At 37.1% G+C, this 12,871-nt stretch overlaps 2 protein-coding genes and 1 non-coding gene across 4 annotated transcripts; 2 read left to right on the top strand and 1 right to left on the bottom strand.

Annotated features, from left to right (window-relative positions):
- The first annotated feature begins 685 nt into the window (after nucleotides 1-685).
- On the top strand, nucleotides 686-4,657 carry LOC109239531 (acetylornithine aminotransferase, mitochondrial). Its single transcript, XM_019406112.1, has 3 exons — nucleotides 686-1,213; nucleotides 2,050-2,484; nucleotides 3,770-4,657. Exons 1-3 carry the CDS (start codon nucleotides 806-808, stop codon nucleotides 4,307-4,309), a joined length of 1,383 nt encoding a protein of 460 aa, XP_019261657.1. The 5' UTR covers nucleotides 686-805; the 3' UTR covers nucleotides 4,310-4,657.
- Nucleotides 4,658-5,494: 837 nt separating this feature from the next.
- Nucleotides 5,495-5,567, top strand: TRNAK-CUU. The gene has a single exon. It is a non-coding gene; the product is annotated as a tRNA-Lys (tRNA).
- A 1,639-nt stretch (nucleotides 5,568-7,206) lies between these two features.
- On the bottom strand, nucleotides 7,207-12,613 carry LOC109239532 (probable tRNA N6-adenosine threonylcarbamoyltransferase). Of its 2 annotated transcripts, XR_002069916.1 has the most exons (5): nucleotides 11,956-12,613; nucleotides 9,666-9,821; nucleotides 9,204-9,553; nucleotides 7,795-7,916; nucleotides 7,207-7,662 (listed from the first exon to the last, which is right to left on the bottom strand). XR_002069916.1 is itself a non-coding variant. In XM_019406113.1 (4 exons), the coding sequence occupies exons 1-3, from the start codon at nucleotides 12,514-12,516 to the stop codon at nucleotides 9,230-9,232; spliced, it is 1,041 nt and encodes a 346-aa protein (XP_019261658.1). In that variant the 5' UTR covers nucleotides 12,517-12,613; the 3' UTR covers nucleotides 7,275-7,916; nucleotides 9,204-9,229. The 2 variants fall into 2 exon arrangements, 1 of the variants encoding a protein (XP_019261658.1); XM_019406113.1 differs by having other exon boundaries at nucleotides 7,275-7,916.
- Between the last annotated feature and the right edge of the window lie 258 nt (nucleotides 12,614-12,871).

Here is a 12,871-nt window from a genome sequence, read left to right on the forward strand (position 1 = left end):
AATCCTTAGCCCGTGAGACTAAACAAAGAAAAGAACAACTTTCATACAAGTAGATAAACATTGTAGGGTCCAATTTTTTTTATTTTTTTATTTTTTTGGTAACAATCGTAGGGTCAACTTATTTAATTTAGAATGTCAATTCAATATCAATCTTTTAATTCTTCCAAAATAGTACATTTTAAATTACATAGAATAAAATAAAATATCATTATTTTAAAAATATACCCACACACATTTATTTTTAATTTATCTAAAAACAATGAATTTTTATTTTAAAAATAATTTAATTTTAAGTTTTTATTTATTTATTTTACTTTAATTAGATAATGTAGAAGTGGTTCAATAAATGGGCGAGAGGAAATACTTTTTGCTTAATTCCAAAAACGGATTTTTTTTTGTTGTTGCAAATAATGCATAGGAAAATACTTAAATACTACTCCATCCGTCTCATATTAACAGTCGTGATTACTAAAAGTAGTTGACTCAAATTATGACTGTCATTTTAAAAGTTTAAGATAAAATTAATTATTTTTTTTTCTTTTTATCCTTAGTAATAATTATTCTTGAAGATGAATAATATATAAATAGAATAAATATTTAATGAAGAGATATTATATTTTAAGATATGAATAAGAATTAAAAAAAAAATATGACTAATAATATGAAACGGAGGGAGTAGTCAAACAAGGTGTGTTTATTTTGGTTGGTTGGAAACTTGAAGCCCTTGGCTTAGCACCTCTGTCATATTTGATTGCAAAAAGCTTCTTTCTCTTCTCCCTTTTGTGAAAAATTCCCATCATCAGCCATGAGCTGCTATTCATCGTCCCTATTCTTCAACAACAACACCCTTTCTCCGGCTTCGACCAATCTCCACCGTTCCTTCAACAATGCTAGATTCGGTCTCAGAATCTCCGCTTCCCTTAACGTGGAAGTGCACGCTCCCAATTCGGGCTCTTCGATGACGAAGAGCAGCAAAGAGGTGATGGAGGAATCTAACAAGGTATTTGTGGGTACTTACGCTAGGGCTCCGTTGGTTCTGTCCAGTGGCAAAGGATGTAAATTATATGATTTAGAAGGGCGAGAGTATTTGGACTTGACTTCTGGTATTGCTGTGAATGCACTTGGACACGGGGATCCTGATTGGATTACTGCTGTTACTCAACAAGCTAATACCCTTACCCATGTTAGCAATATTTACTATTCTCTCCCTCAGGTCACTGCCTCCACTTTTTTGGTCTCGCATTTTTATTTACTTATTAGTAGAACATTTTACTTTGGATTTATTGTCCATGGGGATATAAAAAAGGAATCTTTTTTTGAATTTTCTTTACTGGATTCAAATTTTCCTTTCCATTGTTTTCGGATTCTCGTGTTTTTTTCCTCATTCAAATAAAGAGCTTTACTTGGGAATTTTATAGTGCATAGGGATTAAAAAGAATGAGCCTTTGCAGTTTCTTACTGCTATTTTTGGAATGCAACAGGCTCAAATAGAGTGGAATGGATATAGATGATCATATAGCTGAGCCGACTAGTTTGGGATTGAGGATTAGTAGAGATTTTTGTTGTCTAGGCTTCTTAAATAGCCAGAATGAGGAAAAGGAATATTACCCAATTCATTTTCTAGTTGTTCTTGATATTTTGGTGTGCTTACGCTAGAGTGCAATGAGTTGATTACATACATTCAGTGAGCAGAGATACAGTATATGTGGTTCCGGATTAAAAATAAACACCAGTAACTTATCGTGGATTCATGTCGTGCAACTGAATGATCTGAAATGATAATTGGAACTTACTAGCAGAGGGAAGTTTCTTTTTTTATGGATTTTTTGGAAGGCAGTTGTGAGCGAAGTCTTATTCAGCAGCGCTTTACTATACATCTTTGTTCAAGTTGTTTCTATGTATATATCTTGATATATATCACTTAATTACCTTCTTAACTGTAATTCTGCATTATAATTAATAATTGAGGCTTCAAGGAATCTTTTATCCTCCATTTGCTAAAGGAACTTTGTATTTTACACTAACATATTGTTCTATTATTACTTACAGCTTGAGCTTGCAAAACGTCTTGTTGCTAGTTCTTTTGCAGACCGTGTTTTCTTCTCAAACTCTGGAACAGAAGCAAATGAAGCTGCAATTAAATTTTCAAGGAAGTTTCAACGGTTTTCGCATCCCGATGAGAAGCAACCTCCTCTGGAGTTTATTGCCTTCTCCAATTGCTTCCATGGAAGGACCATGGGTGCTGTTGCTTTGACAAGCAAAGAGCACTACAGGTCACCTTTTGAACCTGTAATGCCAGGAGTTACCTTCCTGGAGTATGGCAATATTCAAGCGGCCACAGAGCTAATTCAGAGTGGTAAAATAGCTGCTGTGTTTGTTGAACCAATCCAAGGTGAAGGTGGAATATATAGTGCAACAAAAGAATTCTTACAAGCGCTGCGAACTTCCTGTGATAGTGTTGGTTCGCTTCTTGTCTTTGATGAGGTAAGAAACTTTCGAATTGTATTGCTGCCACTTTAGTCTATGATATGATTATGCCTCATCAGAAAAGCGTATATACACAAACAAATGTTTGATCAATAACACACAGGATGTAAATTAGAATGTCTAATGCATCTTTTTGACAAGACAATTTCTCTGGTATTCATCAGAAATCAAGTATATGAAAAATGTTCAGAATTTTCATGCTGTGTCCACTAGAAAAGTTCAACAGTTTGGACTTAAGGTGTGAGGAGTTTTTGGGTGAACTTGATCCCTAACATTTTCAGCACAGTGGATTGTGCTATGGTCCTTACCGTTAACAGTTTGAGAGGACAATTCCCCACTAACTTATATTCTATGAAGGGAAAGTGGAAACTGTTTTCTCCTTTAAGTCTCCTCTGTTCGATTGTTTAGGAATTTGTTTCTAAGGGTGATAAGAATCATGCAATATGAAATGGGATTTCCAGTTATTGGCTTTAACCAATATTAAATCGATGAAGTTGTGGCTTGTGCTTGTGTTGCAATAAACTGTATTAGATACAGTAGTGTTCTTCAATATCTAGGCTAAAACTTATTATTCCATTTTCTATCTTTAACTTTTTCACCACACTATTCTTGAGAAAAGCCTTTAGAATAAACAGGAGTAATGGCTGATATACTTCTTTTCTTCAGAATACTAAAAGAATTGTCCTTATTTGGGTTCTTCATTCTTAAATTTCAAATTAATATTCAATACTTTCCTGTACTTCCTTGGCTGCTTGGTACTGTTTAAAATCACTTGGGTATCTGTGCAAATGAAGCTTTTTGTTTACCTGATTCAAATTTTATGAGTTGTGGAAGGTACTAGTTAACAATGTTTCACTAATGAATAGTGATTCCTAATTGCTTCATCTGAAAGAAGACTTGCTATTCTTATTTCTTTATGTATGTTGTGAACATTAAGATTCAGTACACAATTTGAGAAAGTCAGATAATTCGTGAGTCAAGTCGTCAATATTAGAGAGCTTCTACCATAAGCTGGTATATGAGAATAAGGTTTTATATGTTCATTACGTAAGATTTTTTAACATTGAATTGTATAGATAAATGATTCAATGAAAAATATGAGTGCATCTTACTTATCCCAAAAAGAAGGAAGTACAAGTGCTGTCTACAATCACAAAAAGTGCTGCCTACCTATAACAAGAAGTGATATGATGCCTTCATTCAAACTTTATGTTGGTAATTAATTTTTGACGGAATGTGTCAACACTCTGCTGAAGCTTCTATGTGTATCTTGTGTTATTAGGTTCAATGTGGCCTAGGACGAACTGGTCATCTTTGGGCACATGAAGCTTATGGCATATACCCAGATATTATGACTCTTGCAAAGCCACTTGCGGGAGGTCTACCTATTGGGGCGGTGTTAGTGACTGAAAGAGTTGCTGCTGCCATAAATTATGGAGATCATGGTAGCACCTTTGCTGGTGGTCCTCTTGTTTGCAATGCTGCAGTTGCTGTGCTGAACAAGATTGCCGAACCAAGTTTCCTTGCCAGTGTCACCAAGAAAGGTCAATATTTCAGGGAATTGCTTGTTAAGAAATTAGGAGGAAACTCACATGTGAAAGAAGTACGAGGCGTGGGGCTTATTATCGGGATAGACCTTGATGTACCAGCATCTCCACTGGTTGATGCATGTCAACAATCTGGCCTTCTTGTATTAACGGCTGGAAAAGGAAATGTTGTGAGGCTTGTACCACCATTGACCATCACAGAGCAAGAATTGGACCATGCAGCTGAGATCTTATTCAATTGTTTGCCTGTGCTAGATAAGACCAACAAGAAGTAGGGTTGAATGACGGGTTTTCTTGCACGTTCACCTTTATGTGTAGCTTCACAGGACTGTATGCATTGCTGATGTAGATCACTTTCATGAGTGCAATGTTAAAGGTATCATCTTCCGTGAAGTTCATGTTGTACCTGATTGTGTCCTGTCAGTGAGGCTGAAGATTCATTTAGGAGGAATCTTATTTAGACTTTTCATGTAGAAGTGAGAATCAGTTTGAGTTTTAGATGTATTTTCAAATTTCCACCAGCTGAATCAAGCTGATGGAATGTGTCCATTGTAACAAGATTATATCCATTGAAACTTGTGTATGAATAAACATGATGTCTCAGGCTGCAACCTTCACATAGATGGCGCTCGACTCTCTCTGTGCCATTGCCACTCTCTCAGTATCTCCTGAAGTATGAAACTAGCTCTGTTACTCATCAATATTTCACCATTCAACTGTCTCACCAGCATTCTGAGTCTGATATCCATTATGCACAAAGCACTCAATACCATCTTCTAGTACAACGTCATTGCTGCTCAGTTCCCAGAATACTGTCTTGGCATAAGAATTTCTACTTCTGCTTTTAGTGGCAAAGCTAACCCAATGTATTTGTTGCACTGACCAACGTGTGCACAGCTGCAGCAGAATTTGTTTGGATAAAGGTATTGCTTTAACTTGGTTTGTTAGGTAGGTCGAAACTTCCCCTCTTTTCTGAAAAAAAACTTTGACAAAAGCTTCTTTTAATTTGCAATTCTTTGCACATATTGCTTCAGTTTTCTCAATATATTTTTCATCTTTTATATGAGGGTTATGTTGGTTCTGATGTGGTATTCTTTTGCCTTTATGGTTTCCTACGTGCTTTTGTGAAAATAAAAATAAATAAAAAAACAGGAGAATTCTTGGTTATCTATATACCGCTATGTAAATTTTCTAACAGCATCTTCAGAATATATAACCGAATAGCAACCAGAAAAATGAGAAAAGAATCACCAAAATGAAGTTTGTTAAAATACTTGATACAGTAAAAATGCATCGCAAATTTCCCCTTTCCATTCACATCACAAAATGGCTTAGTTTACTGAAGCACGGGACCAAGTTTTCCAATTTATCTGCAGAAAATCCTACTGACTTGAACTAATTCATTTCGTCTTTCTTTATTTTCTTTTATTATAAGGACATATGCATATACTTTTCATCTAGCCCGTCTAGCTCAGTTGGTAGAGCGCAAGGCTCTTAACCTTGTGGTCGTGGGTTCGAGCCCCACGGTGGGCGTGTCTTAATTTTTTTTTTCTATCAATGTCGGCTTAGCATTTTTTTAAATTGAAATGCTTATTGCTTCAAATATCCTCTATGCTGGCATTTGAGTTGGTTTTGGCGATACTATTTCTACATTTTCCCTTAGTAGTAATGAAGTGCAGTATTTGATTATACCATTTTCTTGTGGCGCCTGTCATAAACATTTATCTTATAGGTCATTTCACATGTGTTTTAGTTGTCAAAAAAGCTTTGGTTGGTGATTTCACATGACAGCAGAATGGTTACTCGAATCAATTTACAATCTTAAGTTTCCAGACACATCGCACTTCCGCTTGGGTCTGAGGCTTCCACTCCGTTCTAAGACTGGAACAAAGAAGAGTGGAGAATCTCTTATTGGTTTTTGGAATCCGACACCAGGAAGTGTTTTCATACCCATGACCGACATCGACTCATCCTAATCTCTAAAGAAGAGATCGACGATCCCAATTACTTTTACCCTATTCAGAAAGTCTTTTTCGCATGATGACTCGTATGAGGCCCTTGCTCCGTTACTAAGAATAAAATGTTGAGCACATAAATCAATAACACAATGTCCAAACATCACACAATTTTGGTACCCATCAACCCATCCCAATCTTTAAGGAAGAGATCGACAATCCCAAGTTCTTTGACTTTATTTAGAAAGTCTTTTCACCCGGACAACTCGTAGTAGGTGAGAAGGGCCCATCCTCCGTTACCAAAAATAAAAGTTGAGCACAGAAATCAATAGCACAACGTCTAAACATAACACAATTTTTATTAAACTGATTCGTGCATATTGTGGCGGAGTCGGGATTTAAAGTTTATGGGTTCTGAATATGCAACCGAACCCCTAGCTCGTTAGTTACTGGGTTCGCAATTAAATATTTATACATATTTAATAAATTTTCTAATACAAATACAATGTCTAGGCAAAAAGCTAATGGGTTCATGGAAGAAAGAAAAAGGAAAAAGGTGTTGCCAGTTGGAACTGAACTAAATTTATCTGCTAACTTGCAACTCTTTTTGACAGGTCTGAGGCTATCCTCTAATAGCTCACACTGTGTACCTTGGAATCTCACTTATAGCATGCTCTGTAATCATCAAGTAAAACTACAGTGTCAACAATGATTTTTACTATATATAAATATCGTATATTTATGAGTGAAGAAGAATTAGAGAATATATACATGCAACGTTCTTGATCTGTTTGAGGGATTTGTTCTTGAGCAGTAGTTTTAGCTGAAGTTATAGGATTTGTGTTCTCAAGACCACTTCTTAAATAGGTTTTTTGATGTCACTAATAGATCTCTCGATGGGAGCTTCATTCTGTGAAGAGGAAATAGCTTCAGTGGATCCAGTTGATTAAAGTCGACCAGTGTTGGCATTTCAAATTGAAATGCTTATTTCTTCTCCATTGTAATTCTTTTTAGATATAGGTATGCAATTCCACTAAATTAATCGATGTGCCCGTCTTTGTTTAAAAGCTCAGAAATAAACTCAGCTCAACTAGTCAAGGGGTTGAGTTGAACGACCGAGTAAAAGAACCAAAACTCAATCACTATACTTCTTCAAAAGAACATAAATTATATTATTCATGATACAAGCAAAATAATTCAACTGTTCGACTTTTGAGTTACTAAATCTTTTGAAGTTAAATAACAAATAAAAGATCCGAGAAAACAATCAAGTTTCCACACAAAGTTCAGGCATAATGTAAATTTGCATTAACTCGATAAATTGCTTGCATGACTCAGTAAGTCATCCAAGTTTTGACTAATATTTGGTGCATATGATTTCAGTAAGGGTGAGAAACTATTTGGAAAGGAAAAATACTGAAGGAAAAGGAGAAGTGTTTGCTGCTTCCACCCCCTCCCCCGGAGCTTCCGACTACTACTGTCACCCAAACTGCACCTTCCAAACCCTCTGTACTACTGACCAGGTAGCAATGAACTACCACCACCACCACCAGCACTGACGAGCACCAGAAAAAACTACCACCATCACTCCTTGATACCCGAAAACAAGCCCCAAAGCTTTAAGAGCTATGAAACACGCCCTTGGCTCAAGAATCGGCCCACGCACTCAGAGGCTGCAAGCAGATCATAAGCTTTCAAAGGGCCCAAAGTAGTGGCAATTCCAGTATTAAGAATGTATAACAATATATTACAATAATCTTCTGGAAATGTGTAACTAGTACACAAACTGTTCATGTACGACTTACAGTTGACATGGATGGACCATTATAAGCCGACATGGGCAGATAAATAGAGTACAATACAATCACATGGATTGACCATGAAAGTGTAACAAACTGAAGATACCAAATAAGATTTACATCTTCACCTGCCATAGACAAAATATGCAAAAATTCATTAGCACATGTAAATATATGCCTATAAAGGGAAGCACAAAGACCTTCAGAGAGTTCAATTCAGCAGTGCCGAACTGTACAATTGCTTAATACAGCAAAAGACTTAATAGAATTTAGAACAGCCTCAATGAAATAAAGTGAAAAATATACTATGCTAGAAGGAAAAATATTTATTAACAGGAAACGTACGATCTTGAACATTGACCAAAGCAACCTCTGTAGTCTGTATTCATAACACATACATAATACCTCTCACAAATATGGCATCGTAATGACTATTGATCAAAATGCACGGCAAGCATGAATAAGAACACAACTCTTCTAGAGGAAAAAGGATCTATCTAAATATGTGCTTAAACAAGAAATACATTACTAGATGCTCCAAGTTCTATACGTCGATGCCTAGATGATTAAGTCTCAAATACATTCTCATCATAAGAAAGAACCATGAGAATTTTTACTATTTTTAGTTTGAGTTACAGTAGGACGAACTACATGAGTAGTTGCACAAGATAGGATAGGTTAAAGGTCGAACATTTGGAATCAGGAGTCCCAACAATAGCATCTTCTTCAAATTACGAGTGGAGATTTGGGGAGAATGGATAGGACAGGGTGGTGGATGACGTAAAGGAAGGGAAGGCCCATCCCGTGCTTTCGAGCGATTCTTCCCGCAAAAGGCAGATCTTTTTCTTTCCGTCCCAAATAGAACAATAGAATAGGGACCTAGTTGTGACCAAGGTGCTTTCAAGCTTAGGGTTAGCAGGTTGATGGCTGGAGAGCTGGTAAAAGAATGAAACCTTCAAGAGATCATAGTTAAAAAGCCAGCTGCGGAAGAACAATCTTCCCTGGCTATATCGATCCTCCATAGTTCAATCAGAATCTAGAACTGCGGAGAGGTTCTAACTAGCTAGCCTAACCAACCGCTACAAGCGGGTAGGAAATAGATATGGTGGAGATTCAAGTCAAGATGATGGATCACAATCACTATACATAGATGCTTTCCCTGGACTGTGTTGGCACCTCGGTCTTCTTTGTCAATGGATAAACTTATCCTACACACAAATTTCATTTCTCTTATAAGCATTAATCTTGCCAGTTCTTATCCATATAAAACAAGTGCACCTTGAATTAAAGACACAAATTTGCTTGGGTTGTTTCTAGTCTCAATAAATGTAACTTCATGAAATAAAATCCAAGACTTCAGAGACTATGTCACTTTCAAATGTAATCAGAAAACCAAGAAAACAGAGTGAAGATACCTCAATATAATATACCCCGCTGTTATTCAGACTTTTGCTGATTCCTTCTCTCTCCAAGTTGCAAGGACCTCATCGGTTCTAAATCGCTGAGTGAATGTTGATTCCTCCATCGGAGTCGATGCACCATTTGCATACTCTAGGAGACCAGTATAAGCAATCATTGCTCCATTGTCAATGCAGTACCTGTCATCAGTTGCAAACAACTTGCCGCCCCTCTCAGAGCACATTATTTGCATCATCTGTTGCAAGCGCTCATTGCATCCTACACCACCAACAATTAGCACATCTTTCTTATCACAATGCGCCATTGCTCGTTCTGTAATCTCTACAAGCATCGCAAACAGAGTTTCCTAAAAGAATTGCAAACAAAAGAAAGGCAATCAAAACGTTTGCTTTTCAGATTTTAGAGTCTGACGCAGCATAAAGAATTGAAGATAAGAAGTCAAAATCTGAAATATTAACCTGCAAAGAGAAACAAAGGTCTGCTGGTGTGCACTCATTATTTTTCAGCTTCTCCTCTGCAGTGGCTTCAATGTAGCTCAGTATTCCACTGAATGATACATCCATTCCCTTTACAACATATGGAAGTTCAATGAACTTTTCCCCTTTCTTTGCAAGCTGATGAGAAGGAAAACAAATATGAGATCTCTGACTAATTCCTCTAAAATTTTGTGCTATCATAATAGACAAAAGCATGAACCGGCTACATTTACAAATACAGATTTAAAAAGTCAGCAGATAATAAATTATGTGAAATAACTTATGAAAGGCGTCAAACATAAGATGGTGTTAACAAGCTCTACTAAAGTGTGTAAAAACTATATCACCCATCACTAGTATTTTGCTTCACCTAAATCACTTTACCCTTCCTTACAAAACTTTAATACTGAGATGTAAAACAATCAAAAATACATGAAAACTACAAGTCTATAACATACAAGGCAAAAAAGATGAGAATTTGAATGACAACTAGTCTCAGTTAATGGTATAAAATAACCCAATGTCTAGTTGTTGGCACCTCGTCGCCCATATTAGCTTTTTAAGTAAAATAATTGGCAAAATACAGTCCCATCCCATAAACCCTACTTCCCAATTTATTCTCTCTCCCCATAACTGCCTCTCTACCTCTCTTAGTCATCTCCTCTCTCACGGTTTAGGGTATAAATTATAGCAAATCAAACACGAAAATCAGTGGGATGAATAATGAATGGATGATCATGTTCCTTTTGCTTTTCGATCCCACCAGAGATTATATATCCTTTGGTTCAGTAATGGGTTTAGAGGTGGGGAGGGTGATGGTGATATAACAGTTGAAGATTATCATTTTGGGGTGAATTAAAGATCGGCAGGGAAAAGGTATTTGGGTTTTTGGCTGATGAGAAGCAATGGTGGCTTTTGTGACTAAAAATGAAAGCTCAGCCAGTGTGAGGCCGTAGAGTGATAGTGGTCGACGGTGTGAGATTCACAAAGAGGTCTCTATTTGGTGATTCTGCGTATATCACCATGTATACATGTGTGTATATCACATTGCATATAGGATTTAGATGTTGCCAATATTTTGGGCTATAGGTGCCAATGCCAATAGTTGGCTAAATGGCTGCCGATTGCTCTTTAGAGGTGTATATAGGTGTCAATTTCCCAAAAAAGATATATAGCCAGCTGTAATCTGAAGCAAATCCAATATCACAAAACATTAAAATAATGAATAAAAAGGTAGAGGCAAAGTAGGACACTAAAGGAAGATGCAAAAGGATAAAGAAGAGCATAGTGTATGGGGAAGACAGAATACACTAACAAGATCCCTGTTTATCAAACCCGACCCCAACCCGTCATGAATCAGATGCAATCCACAGGGACCTTAATTATCATGCGCCCCCTCCTAATCAAATTAAACATATTAGTCAGAGCAGCCTTCCCTTCTCAGTAATGTCCCATTTCTATCTTAAGTTGGTTAAAACATACCTTTAGTTACTCAGCTAGCTGGTTGACCAAATTAAAATAATGAACAGTACATTAAATTTCTAAAATTGTAATGGAAGGAAGTAGATGTGGTAAAATGGGTGACAAACAAGCAGACTAGATTAGAGAGCTGGAAGTCCAGATTCTCCAGAGCTACTTTAAGAGCTAAGGGAGAGATCAGAGATCACATGGTAAAATATGCAGAAAAACATGACAACCAAGAGGTGGCTAAGATAAGCAGCAATAAAGTACAACAATACCCAGGCATATTATCAAAACATCTATTAAGAAGTGCACAACCCTAGCCCTTGAAAAGAACAAACTTTGTCCTCGGGCTTCTTAGTGTTACCATTCATCCTCTCTCTGCCCAACCCACAATATCTCTTTACCTTGTTCGCATCTCCTAAGCAGGTTTTAACATGATCATAACCTTTACTCGTGATTCATGAAAAGTATGATATTCATTCAATAGCTTATACCAATAAATGCAATAAGATTCTCAGTACATTAACCTAAATTAAGAATAACAACTAACAAGGAATCACAAAACTAGTCAAAATACACCTTGCACCCCATCTGTTTTTAACACATAGTCACTATTTACTGTGTACGATAACTTTTCTTTGATCAAGATTTCCTTAACTGTTATACATATTTTTAATATTTAGAAGTCCAGCTTAACTTAGTTTCTGAATAAAGATTTGATTTTTCATAAAACAAACGAAGCCAAGTCCAAATTTAAAGCAAATGGAACCAAAAAAAATACTTTCTACTACAAAGTAGCAAGACTAACCTGTTCAATGTTGTACCCAGGGCTAGGATCATTGGACAGAGTAAGAACCCTAGCAAACCTATCCAAGCAATTCCCCACAGCAATATCAATCGTCTCCCCGAAAATCCTATACCTTCCTTCACTATACGCAATAACCTGAGTATTTCCCCCACTCACATACAACACAACCGGATCATCCGCCCCGGTTACAATCCGACCCATTTCAATATGGGCCACACAATGGTTTACCCCAACGATAGGTTTCTTCCACAGCTGAGATAACACGCGCACTACCACCGCCGCAACCTGCAGAGGCGCACCCATGCCGGGGCCTTTCGTATAGCAGAGACAGTCTATTTCGTCCGGAGTTACTCCGGCGGTTTCTAGGGCTGATTTTACTAAGGGTAACACGTGTTGGTGGTGGTGCTGCGCGGTTTCACGCGGAAGAAAACCGTGGCCCGGCGGCGTAATGTAAGTGTGCCGTGGATTTGAGAGGATTGTGCCGTCGAGTGCTACTACTCCTACGCCGATTTTATTGGCGGAACCCTCGAACCCTAAGGCTATGAATTTCTTCTCTTTCATATCTAAATGGAAAACAACGCCGCCGCCGGAGGATTGGGGTTTAGTAGTGAAACGAGCAGTGACGACAAGGGCTTAGAGCGAGGGAGTGGTTGTTCGTTGTTGTATTTGAAATATATATGAATTTTACAAATCAGTACCACGGTTTTCAGAGTCTTATATTTGGCCCCCTCAGTTTTGGATTTTTAACGCTTCCTACGAGTACTTTTATGTTATACTGCAGACAAGCTATTAGTAAACAAATGCTAAACAAACTAATTGATGTGTTACACCGGGAAACTTTCATAAATACTTATAATTTCATAAAATATTCCATAATTTACAATCATTAATGATGTCCGAGGTCCTCACTCGGACA

The sequence above is a fragment of the Nicotiana attenuata genome, unplaced genomic scaffold (genome assembly GCF_001879085.1).
Source record: "Nicotiana attenuata strain UT unplaced genomic scaffold, NIATTr2, whole genome shotgun sequence".
NCBI lineage: Eukaryota > Viridiplantae > Streptophyta > Magnoliopsida > Solanales > Solanaceae > Nicotiana > Nicotiana attenuata.